This window comes from Asterias amurensis, chromosome 5, assembly GCF_032118995.1.
Source record: "Asterias amurensis chromosome 5, ASM3211899v1".
Classification (NCBI taxonomy): domain Eukaryota; kingdom Metazoa; phylum Echinodermata; class Asteroidea; order Forcipulatida; family Asteriidae; genus Asterias; species Asterias amurensis.
In genome coordinates, this window is record NC_092652.1 from 21,127,675 (window position 1) to 21,143,868 (window position 16,194).

General features: G+C 37.4%; 2 protein-coding genes across 2 annotated transcripts in view; one reads left to right on the plus strand and one right to left on the minus strand.

Annotated features, from left to right (window-relative positions):
• Positions 1-3,076, plus strand: part of LOC139937007 (uncharacterized) — a 139,339-nt gene extending 136,263 nt beyond the window's left edge. The window contains exon 4 of the transcript XR_011786045.1: positions 3,024-3,076. The gene's annotated coding sequence lies outside the window, so the exon portion shown is untranslated. The remainder of the gene's footprint in view (positions 1-3,023) is intronic.
• Positions 1-14,134, minus strand: part of LOC139936994 (neurexin-4-like) — a 61,324-nt gene extending 47,190 nt beyond the window's left edge. The window contains exon 1 of the mRNA XM_071931909.1: positions 14,038-14,134. Coding sequence (XP_071788010.1) covers positions 14,038-14,110 — 73 coding nt within the window. The 5' untranslated portion in view covers positions 14,111-14,134. The remainder of the gene's footprint in view (positions 1-14,037) is intronic.
• Between the last annotated feature and the right edge of the window lie 2,060 nt (positions 14,135-16,194).

The window sequence follows — 16,194 nt, forward strand, 5'->3', positions numbered from 1 at the left end:
TGTAGTGGTTTTTATTGTCAGGTTCTGTGTTGTCCTGAGTGACTTGAAATGAACTCACATAACAAGAAAGTCAATTTCTGTCAGAATTGTACAAAGCGACTTGTCAAAACACCAACCAACACTGTTAACACTGGACAATAAGGAAGTTGATGTTGTTTACAACCACACAGGCTAAAAAAATATAAAAGAGTCCAATAGATCTAGATGATGTCAATTACTCCGATATCAAATTTTATCCTTTTTGATGCACTGCATCCTATTGGTACAGCTATTGGCACCGAACGCCGCGTGGCCCTCGCTCACAGTCCACAGTGGTATTACAACACTTAAACGCACAGTATAAAAATTACATATTTCAGATATTACAGTATTTTGTATTTAATTTACAATAGTGGCACAGTAGTGGCACGAGCTACAAATATTATACACAACACCTTGTCTCCCCAATTTCCTCTCCCCAACCACCTCTCTTACATGTATCCCATCTTCTAAATGATTATAATAGGTGTCAGTGGGTAAAACACAATTTGCATCCAGGTTCCAACAAAGGCTCCTGCATTGCCTAGCGCAAACCTGATGCATACATGCACTCCAGAACAAATTGATTTAGACCCCGGACCCCGGTCACTGTGCTTTAACTCCGACCCATGCCCTGCGTACAAATCTCAAGAAACCCTCCTCATGTTTCCCGCCCGCGAATAGCATTCAACATAAGGTGCAGGTTTTTGCCTCTCGCCCGACGATGAGAACAGCAACACTTTTGTTTTTAAGACTCGAGGACAGTACAGGATCTACACTATGTACTTCACACAAAGACTTGGACTGGAACACTTAGGGAAATCTGAAGACTATGATAACGGGAAAGGGAAATTCAATTCAGGAAACTATTTGGAAAGTATTGGGTACTACGACAGACGAGGGGCTGTCAGGAAAATTGCTTTCCATGTACAGGAAATTAGCTTGGCCTGAAGGGTATGGGCCTGTACAGGGTTTGGGAGTGATTGGCCTCATTATGAATATGAACACTGACAACACTATAACGAAGGTTGTCAGACTTTTCATTAAGTGTAAGTGGTTTTTTATTGGTGAGAAAGGTTATATGATAAGATGGTGATTTAAGGTAATAATGAATAGAGAAACTACTTGGAATCTGTGCGTGAAGGGTTTTTGTTGTTACAGCATTTAAAGGGAATGAAAGTATACAATTGGTTGGTATTCCAGGGGTCCAAATTAAGCGTATTTTCATGGTAGTCAGCAGGGCTAGTAACCAATAATTTTTAGCAGCCCTGATGAGATTTTGGTAGCCCGAAAGACACATTATGTCTCGCGTCAAGGCTCAAACTTTACAATACACCACAGCACAGTTCTTTATTGCTTGTGATGATGATCTTTGCATTATTTTTCCACTAGTCCGTCAGGCTATCAAACTGGAAAAAATGAGTAGCTCCACTGTAAATCTGGTAGTCCCGGGCTAGCGGACTAGTGGCAATTTGGACCCCTGTTTTCAATTTCAAAATAATGGCAATAAAACCATTGGCTAGGAGTAAGGAACCCACAAAATTTGAATTTTGAGAAACGTGACTGCAATTACTTCTCAGATTGTGTATTCCTATTAGGGATTATTCTTCCTGCACATTAATTAATGAAATTTTCACGGGTTAGTTTTGTTGTATTCATACGTATATAACAGGATTACAACACCACCCAACAGTTCCAAAAACAAAATGTCATTACTTTAAAAAATGGTGTCTCAAGGCAACTTTGAATAGAGAACTACCTGGAATTCTTGTTTGTAAGGTTTCCTTGTACAGCATTCAGTTCGTCAAGGCCACATTTTTTTTTAAGCACATAATTAGGTTTCTGGATGTCAATAACTATCCAGTGTGAAGGTACTTGAATCATAACATTGGCACCTCCACTCCAGACGGGCTATTCTCATTGGATTTTCAGCTAATTGTCAATCCAGGTAAAAGGCCTTATTGTAGTTTTACTATAACCTCCCCAAATGTTTCTACGTTGTGCGTTTTTGTAAATAATAATAATTGATTTATAATGCGCACGTCTCCAGAAGCTCTATCAAGGTGCCTATACAAAACGAAAATATTTATACAAAATGAAAATGATGGATAGGCCTACTATGTAGTTAAATTAAATTAAGTTAAATCTAATGTAAGTCTACATGTATGTAAACAAGTGTAATTTCAGTCCCTTCTTGAAGTTGTTAAGTATGTTGTTTTGCGAAGTGAGACAGGGAGCTTATTCCACAGGGCAAGAGCAGCTTTGGAGAAAAGCACGTTCTCCGTATCGGATTGATTCTTGGTACTGGTTTCTACCAACAAGTGAAGATCAAGTGACTATATTCCCCATATTTGGATTTTAGTTAGTCATGTAATATTTGCAGAAGAACCAAAGGGTCGTACTCTATGAGGCATTTGTAAAAAAAAAAAAAAAAAACTGATATGAGTTCATAAATAAAAATAGAAGGGTTGAATGGACTTTTCAGGTTATTTCATCGGATTTCTTCTTAAAATGTTCCAAAGGCAAACAATCTAGTACCAAGTAGGAAAAGTACAATGCCTGCAAAATGGATTATAAACTGCCTTGCCCGTACGGGATTGAAATATCGGACTTTAGAAAGGCTTGATGTTTCTACTGCCATGCCTGCATAATGCATAGTGTGAAAAGATCAAAATACCGTACAAGAAATTGTTGTGTACACTGTGTACACAACGAATGTTCAATGTAGGAAAACCCATATTGCTGTTCTCCATGCAGTTTTACATGAAGTTTCTATGATGAGCGACACATAATATATCAAGAAAAATAAAGCGTCATAATTCCAAGCAGTATTTCACTTTCGACTCACTTTCCGCAAAACAATGGTCACATTTTTGTTTTGTGGTAGGGGTGCATTATTAAAAACCACAAGTGAATAATCAGTGCATTAAAAACAATTTATCATTGTGGGATTTCTTGGTACTGTACATGTATGTGAAGAAGGAAAGAGTAGCTAAATATTAAAGGAACACGTTGCCTTGGATCGGTCGAGTTGGTCTTTGAAAAGCGTTTGTAACCGTTTTTTATAAAATGCGTATGGGTAGAAAGATGTTATAAAAGTAGAATACAATGATCTACACAAATTTGCCTCGAAATTGCGTGGTTTTCCTTTTACCTTGTCGACTAATACGTCGGCCATTTATGGGGGTAAAAATTTTGACTCCCTTAAATGGCTGACCATGTTAGTTCGCACAGTAGAAGGAAAACCACGCAATTTGGAGGCAAACTTGTGTGGATCATTGTATTCTACTTTTAAAACATCTTTCCAACCATATGCATTTTATAAAAAACGGTTACAAACGCTTTTGTTTTGACCAACTCGTCCGATCCAAGGCAACGTGTTCCTTTAAGGTACCAGCAGTAACCAGGATGGGCTAAACATCAAACATCAAAACAAAAATGTGGAACTTGGGGTCATTCCAGTAGAAACCTTATTCTTGATAGTTTTTATGTTTATTGTTTTGCATTCCATTACCTCTATTGCTAACCTTCCAATGAGGAAATGTTTCGTAGAAATAAATGTATCGATACCACTCTGTGTTTTGACACTCCCAAATAACCCTGCTTTATGTATGTTTGGAGTAAAATAAAACAACCATTGATAGACAGAAATGACAGTTTAAAAGCTTTTTCATTAGCCCACCCCACCCCCACCCCCACCGACAACAACATACAAAAACTGAAAGTTGTTTTCATTTATCTTTCCTCTCATATTGTGAGATACAGTTCATGTATAGGTCTATTATTACATGTTCAATCATAATATTTTGTTAAAGTGACTGCAATGTCACTATAAATAAAATATAAAAACAAATTGAAAGTGTAAAATAAACAGTTTCAAGTTAAACCACAAAGGAAATCTTCAGACCTGATACATCACAAGGTACCGGAGACCTCAGTTGCCCCAGGTGATTGCGTTATTGCTCCTTGCAACATTCCAAGAGAAAAGTAAATTTTTGTCACAAAGGCGCCCTCTTTAATGCAAAAAAAAGCCTTGGCGTCCTTGTCCTTTCAAGAATGAAACATCAAGCCTGCTCTTTATTTGCTTAAAGTGTTTCCCTTTATCCTGCTCTATCTCTTCTACTCGCTCACAGTAAATCAATTAGCCATCCCATCGAATATAAACTGACAATGACAATGTTGATAAACCTCTGACAGAATCTTAAAAAGACAAATTTAAATAGCTTTGCATCAGCGTCTGAGCGCGACCATCTTCTCCGATTACAATAACATGCGCAAAGTCTCCCCCATACAAGCGGAATCAATATTCAGCCATACACCAAGGACAAAGCCACGCAGCAAATTAACCATGTGTACATAACCTTGACAGTGAGTCTGCAATCAGTACCATTCAGTTAAGAGAGAGAATAAGACAGGTAGAGAGCGAGACAGCAGTTGAAAAGCCGACTGCCAAAATGATCGACTCCATTTGATTTGATTAGGATCAGTGTGAATTGTTAAATCGGTCATGCCAGGATTTGCTTCTCGACCATGGACGAAAGTCACTGCTTATCTGATCAAGTTCCTTCTTGCTGAGAACGAAAGGCAGTTGACTTTTCTTTGCAGATGTTTTAAGACACATTTAGTTAAAACCTTAATGCAGGAGATGTGGGAGAAGACGCAATAAGATGCCTCAGAGGTAGATGGGGGTGGGGGATTTCGACTTGGTTGCTTATCAAATATTAAGTTTGGATTTGAAACTTGGCATAACACCATGTAATATTCACATGGTATTATCAAATTATTGTTTTCCCCAAATAGGGAAGCATGTGATTCTCGATTAAGGTTACTTGTAGGTTGAAAAACACATCAAGGCAATATTTAAAAATACAATATTTTAGCTCCGAGTGTTGAATGTTACGTCAGAAGTTTTTCGATCACTGTTCCTAACTGTTTTCCTGAACAGTGAATAATGTATGCTGAATATTATACACAGACACAAGAATGTAATAACTTCAATTTTGGTTTATGATTGCCTGCAATGCATCATACACTGGGGGAGTGAATTACCATAACCATGCAATCATTGGTAAGGCATGTCACTTTGACTATACAAGCTGATCACATGTGTCAAAAACATTTAGGGCCTACATGTAATTTCAATTAAAGCCATTGGACCCTTTCGGTTCAGAAAAAAAAAAAAAAAGTTCACAGATTTACAAATAACTTACAGGGTTTACAGAAGGCAATGCCAATGGTGAAAGACTTCTCTTGAAATATTATTCCATGAAATGCTTTACTTTTTGAGAAAACAGCAAAACATTATAAATTCTCGTTAACGAGAATTACGGATTTATTTTAAACACATGTCATGACACGGCGAAACGCGCGGAAACAAGGGTGGGTTTTTCCGTTGTTTTCTCCCGACTCCGATGACCGATTGAGCCTAAATTTTCACAGGTTTGTTATTTGATATAGAAGTTGTGGTACACAAAGTGTGGGCCTTGGACAACACTGTTTACCGAAAGGGTCCTAGCCATTTCAAATTTCATTTCAGAAGTTTCATGTAATTCGCTTTCTTTGTGTCTCTCCGCTTAGTAATTTTCTGTTACTGCTCCATCACATCTGCTGGTGTACACCTACGTAAAAGCACTATTCACATTAATTAAAAGTGAAATTATTATCATTATTATTGTCATGGCAACCAACTGATGAGCCAGACACACTTTCAACTCTAGAATTCACTGAATAATGCACAGTGACATTGCACACCAATATGGCGCATCCAAGATTATTCTACAAAATGACGTCAGGTGAATTGGGTGTATACTCCAAGTGGTCCAGCTGGCAAGTTAAGTGTTAAAAAGCGACCCCTATTTCATTAGAAGTTTTATATGGACAAGTAAAAATACTGACCGACTAAAGAAAATGGCAAGCTGCATGGAAGTGTTCCTGCAGGTCAGTCACTGAAAATGTTGAGGGTAAACCCTGAAGTTGTGTTTCTAGACTGTGACACAAAAACATGTAGACCATTCATAATATCATTGTACGGAGAGCCATCGGTAAGTTTGGCTTGCCTGCCACAGGACATCATGGGAAAGCAAGCACTCGATGCCACGTGGCGTGACGAGAAGCAAACGTGATGCAAATTTGCACTTCCAATGTTGTGTCTAACATAATTTATGGTGGCTGTCTATCGCTAAGGGATTAAGGACTATGAAGTGCAAATAAGATAAAAACAGCTGGGAAAGGTGGACAAAAGGAAGTCAATAGCTCATGAGACAGTGAAAGTTCTGGCACAGGTTCGCTCATGAGAGATGAGACCAATTCGGCAATGATTTTACGTCCACAGAAACGATGTGTCTAAAAAAATTATCTACAAGTCATCCATGATAACTCACTGACAAAAACAGAAAAATAGAAAACTATCAACACAATTCTTCATTCAATTTCAAGCAGGGCCTACATGTAAGGCACACACATCTTTTCAATATACAGTCAAATTCAACAGAATCCAATAAATAGCATCATAGACTATTTGTATGTACGGCAATTTGTACTGTAATCATAGGGAAAGGACCCACTTCTCTAAGGTACACACTGTACACTACACCGTGGAGCAAGGACCAGCTCTATGACTACAACTTATGTTTAAAACATTTGCACGCAGAAGATTTGTAATGTGTACAATTGGTACAGTTGAGCAGTACTTACATTAAGTACATGACCTACCCATGACAGTTACATTAAGATTCAACCACATCAGACATGTACAGATGAACAATGAAGGATCATGGTACATTGTAGGATGGAGGAAGAATTAGAAGACCATGGAGGAAGAATAATACTCCTCAATGATTGGACCTTCTTTCCTCCATGGATAGGTCCAATTATGCATAACCATGGAGATGGTAGGACATAATCAATTTTGGGGAATTTCTAGTCGTATAATGACACACATTAGCCACAGAATTGTCCAATTAGAACACTCACTGACGCACATTACTTTCGCTTACTAAGCTCAAGTGAGCGTAAGTTATCCAATTACTTCTAGTGGGTCTGTAATACAGTTCTCCAAACTCCCTGATAAAAGATCATTAAAGGCTATTTTTACAAGCGTCTTGTAACACTCTGAAAAGAATTACAAACCCTGGGGAAGGATCCCAGGTGGGGCTGGGCCATTCCTTGGATCACTGACCCCCTATGCTCCTGAATAAATACACAGACTGTGTGAAGAGAGACTGACTAAAGTTCAGAGACAGACTCTTTGTGCCAAAAATAACACACACTTGAGGAGACATTATATAGCAGGACTTGATGTGGTGCATACTTTGGTGCTGCATTATTGCTCCACGAGTGCAGCAGGTACCAAGCAGCATTGCTTCAGTCTAGTCAGGTCAAATAAAGCATAAAGCCCAATTCATACTCCCTGCGAATGCAAATACGATGCAAATTTGATGTGAATTTGACGTCACAACCCTACTTTCGAAGCGATATTCGCAAGTGAGTTGAGCAGAGTTGAACTGCTGCGAGATATTCGTTGCGAATTTGTGACGTCAACATTTGCTTCACATTCGCATTCGCTCGAAGTATGAACCGGGTATAACTTGTGGGGGCACTTTCCTACAGACTATTCAAAAGAGTATCAGATCAGATGTACATGTATAATGACAAATGACAATGCACACACTTGTATGATAAAGCATGACAGGCAGTTAATTAAGTTGTACCTTTTGGAATTTGGCACACAGAGTATAGGATATTTGGCTAAAGTGACCTTCGCAGATTTTAATTTTGAGAACTTCGTTTACAAAGTGGTGCATTGCACTTTTGAAATTGTGTATAATTAGTTTTGTAAAAGTCATCTACAGTTTAACTACATGTATGTACACACAGGCCTGTATGCTTCATTTTTGAAAGCACAATCGCACCAAGGCATTTTCTCCCCGGTAAAGGGCAACCTAAAAGGAAACTATAAATTTCTACTGCCCAGGGCATTTTAAGGGCACCAAGGCAATGACCCGGGGCATGGAGACAATCGCCTTTGTTGCCTCCAGTGAAGTATCAGGCCCCAGGGCGTGAAGGCAATCGCCTTCGTTGCCTCCATGAAGTATCAGGCCTGGTAAATGTGTACTTTCTGCACACTGATCTCCAATGCCCCGTTCTTCTTTCAGCATCAATCCAGATTTGAGGTCACAGGTGTTCCGTTGACAATCGCTAATGAGCATCTGCTGAAAGGGCGACAAGGTGGAAAACAAGCCAAGGGACTTCAACACTAGCAGCTTACCACACTCCCCAACATCAATTCATTTTGAATTGTTTATTAGCACCTTGTGAGCGTCAAAAGCACTTGCAGTTAATCAAGTGTAAACTGCTCTATTTGTTCTATGAGTGCAATAAACACAAAAATGGGTCCCAAGGCTCAAAATGAACACTGCAAAGATTTGGCAGTAAAATATTTGTTGGTAAATGGCGAGCTTGCTTTAAGTTCAATAAATTTGCAACCACCAAAAACGGCAGCCATGAAAAGTGGCTTAAAAAAACCGGCCTCTGGAAATAAGCTGTTAAACCTAAAATGTTGCATGCATGAAACATTTCAGGTCATATCAGCCAGACATGTACATTACTGGATGGGTGAGCAGAAAAATAGATGGTGTGTAAAAATCCCCTGAGATCAATAGAAAAACATTCCCTGTGAACTTTCAAGAGGTCGAGTATTAATAGAAGAGATTTGGCCTGGTGCTGTGAGAACTACTGGTCTGAATAAGCAGAAATAAACAGCCCTGCCAGCACCAAACATTCAGTTTAATTCAAATGCATATAGCCATTGATCCAACACGCTTGATGTGAGGCCTGACAATTAAGAAAATCATGTAAATGACAGTTCATATGCTAGGCCTGATGCTTCTTGAATGCATTGGAAGTACACTGCCTTGGTGCCCCTTCAACAAGTTTCCCAAAGACCTCAAGATTTCCCAATGGAAGTGCCCTTTGCAAAATGAAAATGGCCTTGCCCTCCCAAAGATGAAATTCCAGGTCTGGGAAAATAAAACCTAATGTAGAGAGATAAAAATATGTGTCATCTTTAACCATGTTGGATAACCTTCTTCTTTTATTTTCGCCCCCTTCCCCCTTCCAATCCTTTTCCCTATCCAGTCAAAGAGCGATGTACAGTACACAAGTCAGCAATGCTGCGCTACCTACTCACCAGAATAATCGCAGCTTTGGATCTCTACAGACAAGAATCTATGAGTGGAAACTTTACTGGGTTTGAGAGGGTTTTTACACGATGTAAGCTCGTTTGTCATAACAGCTGCAACGCACCCCGGGGGGTTGCACTTTTTTTTTCCGTGTTCAATTTTAACATAACCCAATTGATAACGAAGGGAGTGAAATGAGTACACCAGGTGAGACTTTGGAAAAACATGAATTACAATGCACATGAAACAAATTTGTCATCGTATCATGATTATCATCGATCGAATACAACTTGCATTTGTACAAATTGTACGATAGACTGTAGTGCAACATTATTTGTATATAAAATAATAACCATTTTTTATATTTTAGCGCTTTTCACACCCAGAGGGCATCTCATAGTGCTAACAACATTATTGTAGATCATAAATTAAGTCATGCAGTTGTGTACATTAAAAATGTATTCTGCTGTTTTTCAAGAGAATATTTTCATTAAGGTAAAGGGCAGTGCTCCTTCTCTAAAGTATTTGTAAAAGAGAAATGGTATTTTTCATTCAGTTCAAATACATCAACAATCAAAACAAAATGAGAAATGGACAAAGCCAGGAATGGCTTGGGCCAGGGCGAGGGCTAAATGTGTTACATGTATGGCACTTACACACAGTAGTAAGTGTATTCATTATAAACCAAGCATGCCTAATGCACTGTAAGCTTTTGTCCCATCCATGAAAAACATCTCCCCTTCATATAAAAAAAGTATGACGAAGATGCAGCGCACATAAATTAAATGAACAAACACAGGAGAGTGAATAATATAAGATCATAATTATGTTTTGTCTTTTTAAAGCAATTAAGCAGAGTGCAGCCTGAACTAAAAAGATCAAACAAGGACAAATCCCAACGCACACAGATTTAAGACAACTTTACATGCCTGACCTTAATCCAGATTATGGAAAAAATTAATTAGTATAAATATTAATACATTAGACTGAAAAGCCAAACAGATTACCAAACTCTGTTTCTTTTTTTCTCTCTTGTTTTACTTTTTTACGGGGACATGCGGCGGGACGGTAAATCTACCCACAGGGAGCATAAAAGCATTTCCAGATATTTTTTAATACATAAAGTATCCAGCCAGCACCCTGCTTCGGGTGTGATTAAAATTCCCGCAGTCGGGAGGGATGAAGAAAAAAAATCCTAGAAATTAAATCTTAGGAGAAACGGAGTCCCCCAGAGAGAGGGAAAAGGAATGCGAATTAACATCAATGATGGACGACGTGATGACTTTGAGACCATAAACGAACACGTGCATCACTTGATGTACACAAAGGAGGGCATCTTAGGATTTTTGCAGATAGAAAAAGATAAAGATGACATTAGAAGACGTCACGATGATGACGCATTTTTCAACTTTTTACTTTTGTTCAATTCGTTTTCAATAAAAAATGTTGTATCCTGTGGTTTGTTTCCTGTGATATGTAATTGTGTGTGTTGAATACTTTTTGACATTTATAATTTGTACAATCTACCTTTAAATTTGAACAAATGAAATTGTGCTTGAAAAAGTCAAATGCAAAATACATTTCCGTCAGTCAGAAACTCGTTACTGTGGCTGTGTGGGACAATTATCATGGGTTGGAAAACATGACGATTTTAACTGAAGCATAACACTTTGGGTTGAATAAAGAAAAACTGTACATACTATCGGCAGGATTTAAATAGCTGGATTTAAATGACCTCCGGCATAATGTTAACTGCTTGGTATTGCATTAAAGGCAGTGGACACTATTGGTAATTACTCAAAATATTTATTAGCATAAAACTTTACTTTGTAACGAGTAATGGGGAAAGGTTGGTAGTATAAAACATTGTGAGAAACAGCTCCCTCTGAAGTGGTGTGGTTTTCGAGAAAGAAGTAATTTTCCTCGAATTTGACTTTGAGACCTCAGATTCTGCACTCTAAGAGCCATACACATGTATTACTGCGGTAAACAGCGCCACAAATTTAGGCTCTCACTCACTCTAACTAACATGTACTGTGAACATTCTAAATTCTATCTGAAATTATGTGTTTCAGGGGAGAACTGAGTTTCAATTCAATTTACATATTATTATATATTTTTTTTTATTCTAGCACTGGCAGCATGCATTCCAATTGTGAACATCCTTTTTGATGTGTTCCTTCTTTAAAAAAAACAATGGTGTACAGTACCATCCCTTTAATTGACAATTAAAACACTGTGCAAACTGTATCCAGTGTACACACACAGCGGGGACAAAAATCAATTGTGGTAATAATATCAGTCTGAGAATAGACATTAGCAATGAGATCCTATTACTTGTAGCATGTCATTTTCTTCTGTACTCATTGTCACGCACCATTAGAGATGTGTCTCCATCTATAAAATTGTACACGTAATGAAAACAATATGAAGCATTGATAAATGGGCAGGGCGCTAACATTAATAAACGTTGGCCGATATTAAAAGCATGTGTTAAGCTGACCAACAGAGGTGACTACTAATGTTCTCTAGGTATTATAGGTAGATTATAGGTAGGCCTATTAAATGGAATCTGTACATGTGTAGCTTATTAATAAAATACAGACACAATGAGAATTTTGCTTGTAATGACGTTAAAATCTGCACTGTTGATGGTACAGTCTACTGTGAAACCACATTATGTGACCTTTTTCAACAATTTCTAACATTCAGTCAACCCTTTCGAGACCATTGATTTCTATGTTTTCTTCATACATGGTTTGGTTGGTGACTTTATTTTTCAATTTCATAACAATTTCATTGTTGAATAGAACTAGGTCAGATCTTACATCATTTGCATTGCAATTTGGTCTGCCACTAAAACCCAAATATTAAATTAAAATAAATAGGCCAAATTATAAACTCTTAAACTAGTGTTATCAGTATCCTTTGAAAAAATCTTGATACAAATTTAAGAGGGGACTTACAAAGAACCACAAAGAAGAGTTTTTTATTTATTTTTATAATCCTTTGGATATATTTGCAAGTACCCAACCAGCAGATGTAATCAAAGTAGCAAACATTCTGTACATATTTGTCTGAGTAATCATTTACTACTTGAACTTCTTGTCAACAACAACAAAACTGTGGTTTGTTTTTTATATGAATCACAGAAACTGGGTGGGTCGTCCATTTCTGTTGAATCTGAATGGGCAGTGGTCAAAGAAGCTTAGCATATATACCTTGCTTAGCAGAAAAGGGTGGCCATTCATGGACTGTGCCTAATCTAATTGAGATGCTTAAAAATGCTGAACTACTTTCTGCTAAGCCAACATTAGCAGGATACCAGTTATGATGTGGTACTTTGGTTGTTAACAATTTATAAGCATTATATTGTTTTTGTGTGCTTAGCTAACTGTTTGTGTTTTAAAGCAGTTCTATGACATGTACATAGGATATACAGAGTCCTTATCCCATGTTTTCCGTTAGTCACAGACACATTTCTCATGCATGACTAGTGACTAGTGTGATGTTTTTGCCCTTTTTTGTAAATCAAGTTAATTTATAGCAGAAATTGGTGCATGTTGGCATGAAACTATCTTGTATAAAAAAAATTATTCTTTTATGTGAATTTTTAATTTCTGTGTCTGGAGTATTGTCATGTTTGAGAATTTTTGTAAATTTTCAGGTTTAAGTAAAAGTTTTATTAAAAAGGGAATAAAAGAGCGGTGACGAGTTTGTAAATATATATTTAAAAGCAAGCTGAAGCCAGCGAAGGCAAGGTCCTTTATCACACAGCAAAGACCCTGCAACGCTTTTTTTTAAGAAACGGAACGTTTAAGACTGGGTCACCACTAATGAGTAACATTCATAAATACCCTTTCACATCATCTACAAACCTTCAGTTTAAAATTTAAGAAAAAAATCTGTCAGTTTTATAACCTCAGATCACGTGCTACGTAGTTCACGAAAAAGTACACAAGCTTAGTTCACATAAAACAGCCGTTGATTTGTATTCGCGCCCTCACAAGCCCACAGCTCGGCAGGCCAATGACGTCATGTTGATTTGCATATTCCAAGATGGCTGCGCCGTGCATGAAACGATGAAATTAGAGTCGGCGAAAGGTAGCAAAGTTATCGTTAAAAATTTCTTTTTAAAATTTTATTTGTTTCACTTTTCAATACACACAAAGCAAGCTAAGAGTCATGTAAACACATTCAGCCGGTTTATAATGCCGGGTGGCTCGTAGATAGCGCACAAGAATTTTTTTATTTCTTAGCTGCATGAGGAAATGGGGTGGACGTGTGGCGGATAACTTTCCGCATGGCGCCACCACTTTTTCACTCATTTTTAGAAAAAGGGATATATCAATCAGGTAAATAAGTTCCTATATTATTTCATATCAAATGAAAAAGTGGTGGCGCCATACGGAAACTTTTCCCGTGTGGCTAAGGATTCAGCTATCCTTGGCCACACAAGTGGGGCTAGATTCAGAAGAGAGCAAGACCAAGTTAATTTTCTTCAAATAATATCTCTCCCAGTTCCAGCAAAAATTACCATGAGGGACATCCACCATGAGTACTACCGCCACCAACAATCAGTGAAAAACAACAAAAAAGTTGGCTTTAATGGCGCTGATGTTTAGACACGGCCGGTGGCCTTCGGTGATTGCTTGCCTGGTGACCAACCGATGGCCGTGGGGAAGCTGTAGAAAATTCCAGGCATCACTTCCCGACGCGAGATGGACGAGCTCTCCTCTATCCCGTTCAACAAATCAAGAAGTCAAACTACGACCTCAAAAACATTTATAAACTTGCCTTTCAATAAACATATATTAACAAGGTTTAGAGTGCGTCTTACCTATATCTGCAGTGCAAAATGTCACCGAAATAGTGAAAATCCAGGCTAAAACGAGTGGTATTTGGGAGCCCATTTTCCTGCACACGCCGTGCAATATCTCCGCTTTCAGTTATTTGTATAGTAGTCTGGTTGCGAATTCGTATTGTATTCTGTTAACAATTCGTGGCCGCAGATGATGCGGAGAACAACACAGTGGTGTGAGGCGGTTATCAGTTCAATCATTGGTCACGTGATACTTAGAGGTGCAACCTACCCTTCTGAAATCAATGAATGTAGGTTACACTTTTTATATTAATTAAACAGCGTTAATGTTTTGTTTTATTTTTAAATATTGTGCGATGAAAATATGCATGTAATTAGAGCAAGGTCTGATACTTTAGTTTCATTTTCATTTCAACATAAAAATTATTTTTACTTTACAACAGCAAGTTGGAAAAGGAATAGATAAATAAAACAGAATAGCAAATAAATAAAACATAGTTAGCATCCATGTTTGTTTAATTGATGGGGGTTTTTTTAATTAAATAATAATAAACAACTTTTCTCAAGTTGATCCACAATTCAAAAAGTGAAAAACGTTAAAATTGTTACAGTTTATCAAATTTTTTATTTAAAAAAAAGGACAAAATTCAAACTTTTGTGAATGCTTTTCAAATTCAAAGTTAGTTTTGTCTCTCGTTTAACATTTACAAACATAAAGATAAGAAATCATTTTGTTGTCAATTACAATAATTGTCATTTAATTATTGTGTTGTGTCATAGGGAAATTCTGTCCGCTGGAGATTCTCTCCCGTGATATTTTCCAATGGTAACATGGGTTGAAGGAAGGATGGTTCACAAGAGGGCACTATTATTATCAGAAATAGATTGTTCACAGTTTGCCGTAAGGAGGGGACAGACTAATCTCTTGCTGGCACCTGCTAGAGCATATTATGCCAATCCTCAAGAAAAATAATTATGGAATAAAGTAGAAGAAATATCCAAAGACCATTACTCATCAGCTGTAACATCAGCGTCCTCCATTGTCATTTGATTTCGTGTTGGTTTTTTATTTTTTTATTTTCTTTTAGGGGTTGGGGGGTTGGGGGGTTAGGGATTTAGTTCCTCCATGTTTAGAGTGAGCGGTCGATGACGGGTGTTTGGTCTTCTTCTTTTTTTTCTTTTTTTTTGGGGGGGGGGTCAAAAGACAACCCTTTTTGCCACATTTTCAATCGGCATCAAACTTTCGGGAAGGAAAATTTCATCTTTATGTTTATATCGTTTGCATTCACCGGTTAATGCAGTAGCAAGCGTTTTCATAATTATCGATCTACCATGGATACCAAGCTAAGGGTTACAAATCACATATTATTGCTTGAAACAATCAAAATGAACCAACAGAAGGTGGTGTACACCGTCAAATCTCCGACAACAACTAGGGAAATATTTTGCAATGTTGAAAGTTGCAATCGTGTTGATTAAAAACTATAGGGTTCAGGCTAAAATTGCCTTTAAAGGGATGGTTTACCTTTGGTAATTACTCAAACAAAAATAATAGCCGTTAAAAAAAAACTTACTTGGTAAAGAGCAGAGCTGTTGCTATTATAAAACATTACTATAGAAACTCCGGATCCCCCTTTGAAGAAATACCGGTAGGTGTAGTTTTGGGGTCGATTTTTCAACCAAAAATTTATGAGAAAGGCTTCGAAACCAGGTATCTGAAAGCACACACTGTTCAACATTGATGGTTTGTCTTCTTTCACTGTATGTCTGTCTGTTTGTTTTGTTTATTTGTCTGTATGACCGTTTTTTTTTACAAGCTTCTGCTTATCAAAACGGCGCCTTGCTCTATTTATTACATTCTTCTTACTGTTACATAATGATATTTTGCTTTAACCCGTACTATATGTAGTTGTTTATATTATTTTTCATGGAAGTATGGAAATTAATGTGGAATTGAAAAGAAGAAAAACATTGGTAAAAAATATGCAAATCCGATAACCAATTTGAGCCCAATATTTTCAATTTCGCAGGCTTGTTTATCATCTGACAATGAATAAACTTAAGAAATATTTATCTAATTGTGAGAGCTCTGAACTACTTCAGTAAAAAATCATGGCAAATTGCCTAAAAATAAACACTTGTAAACATCAATTTTTAAATCATCTTCAATCTAAT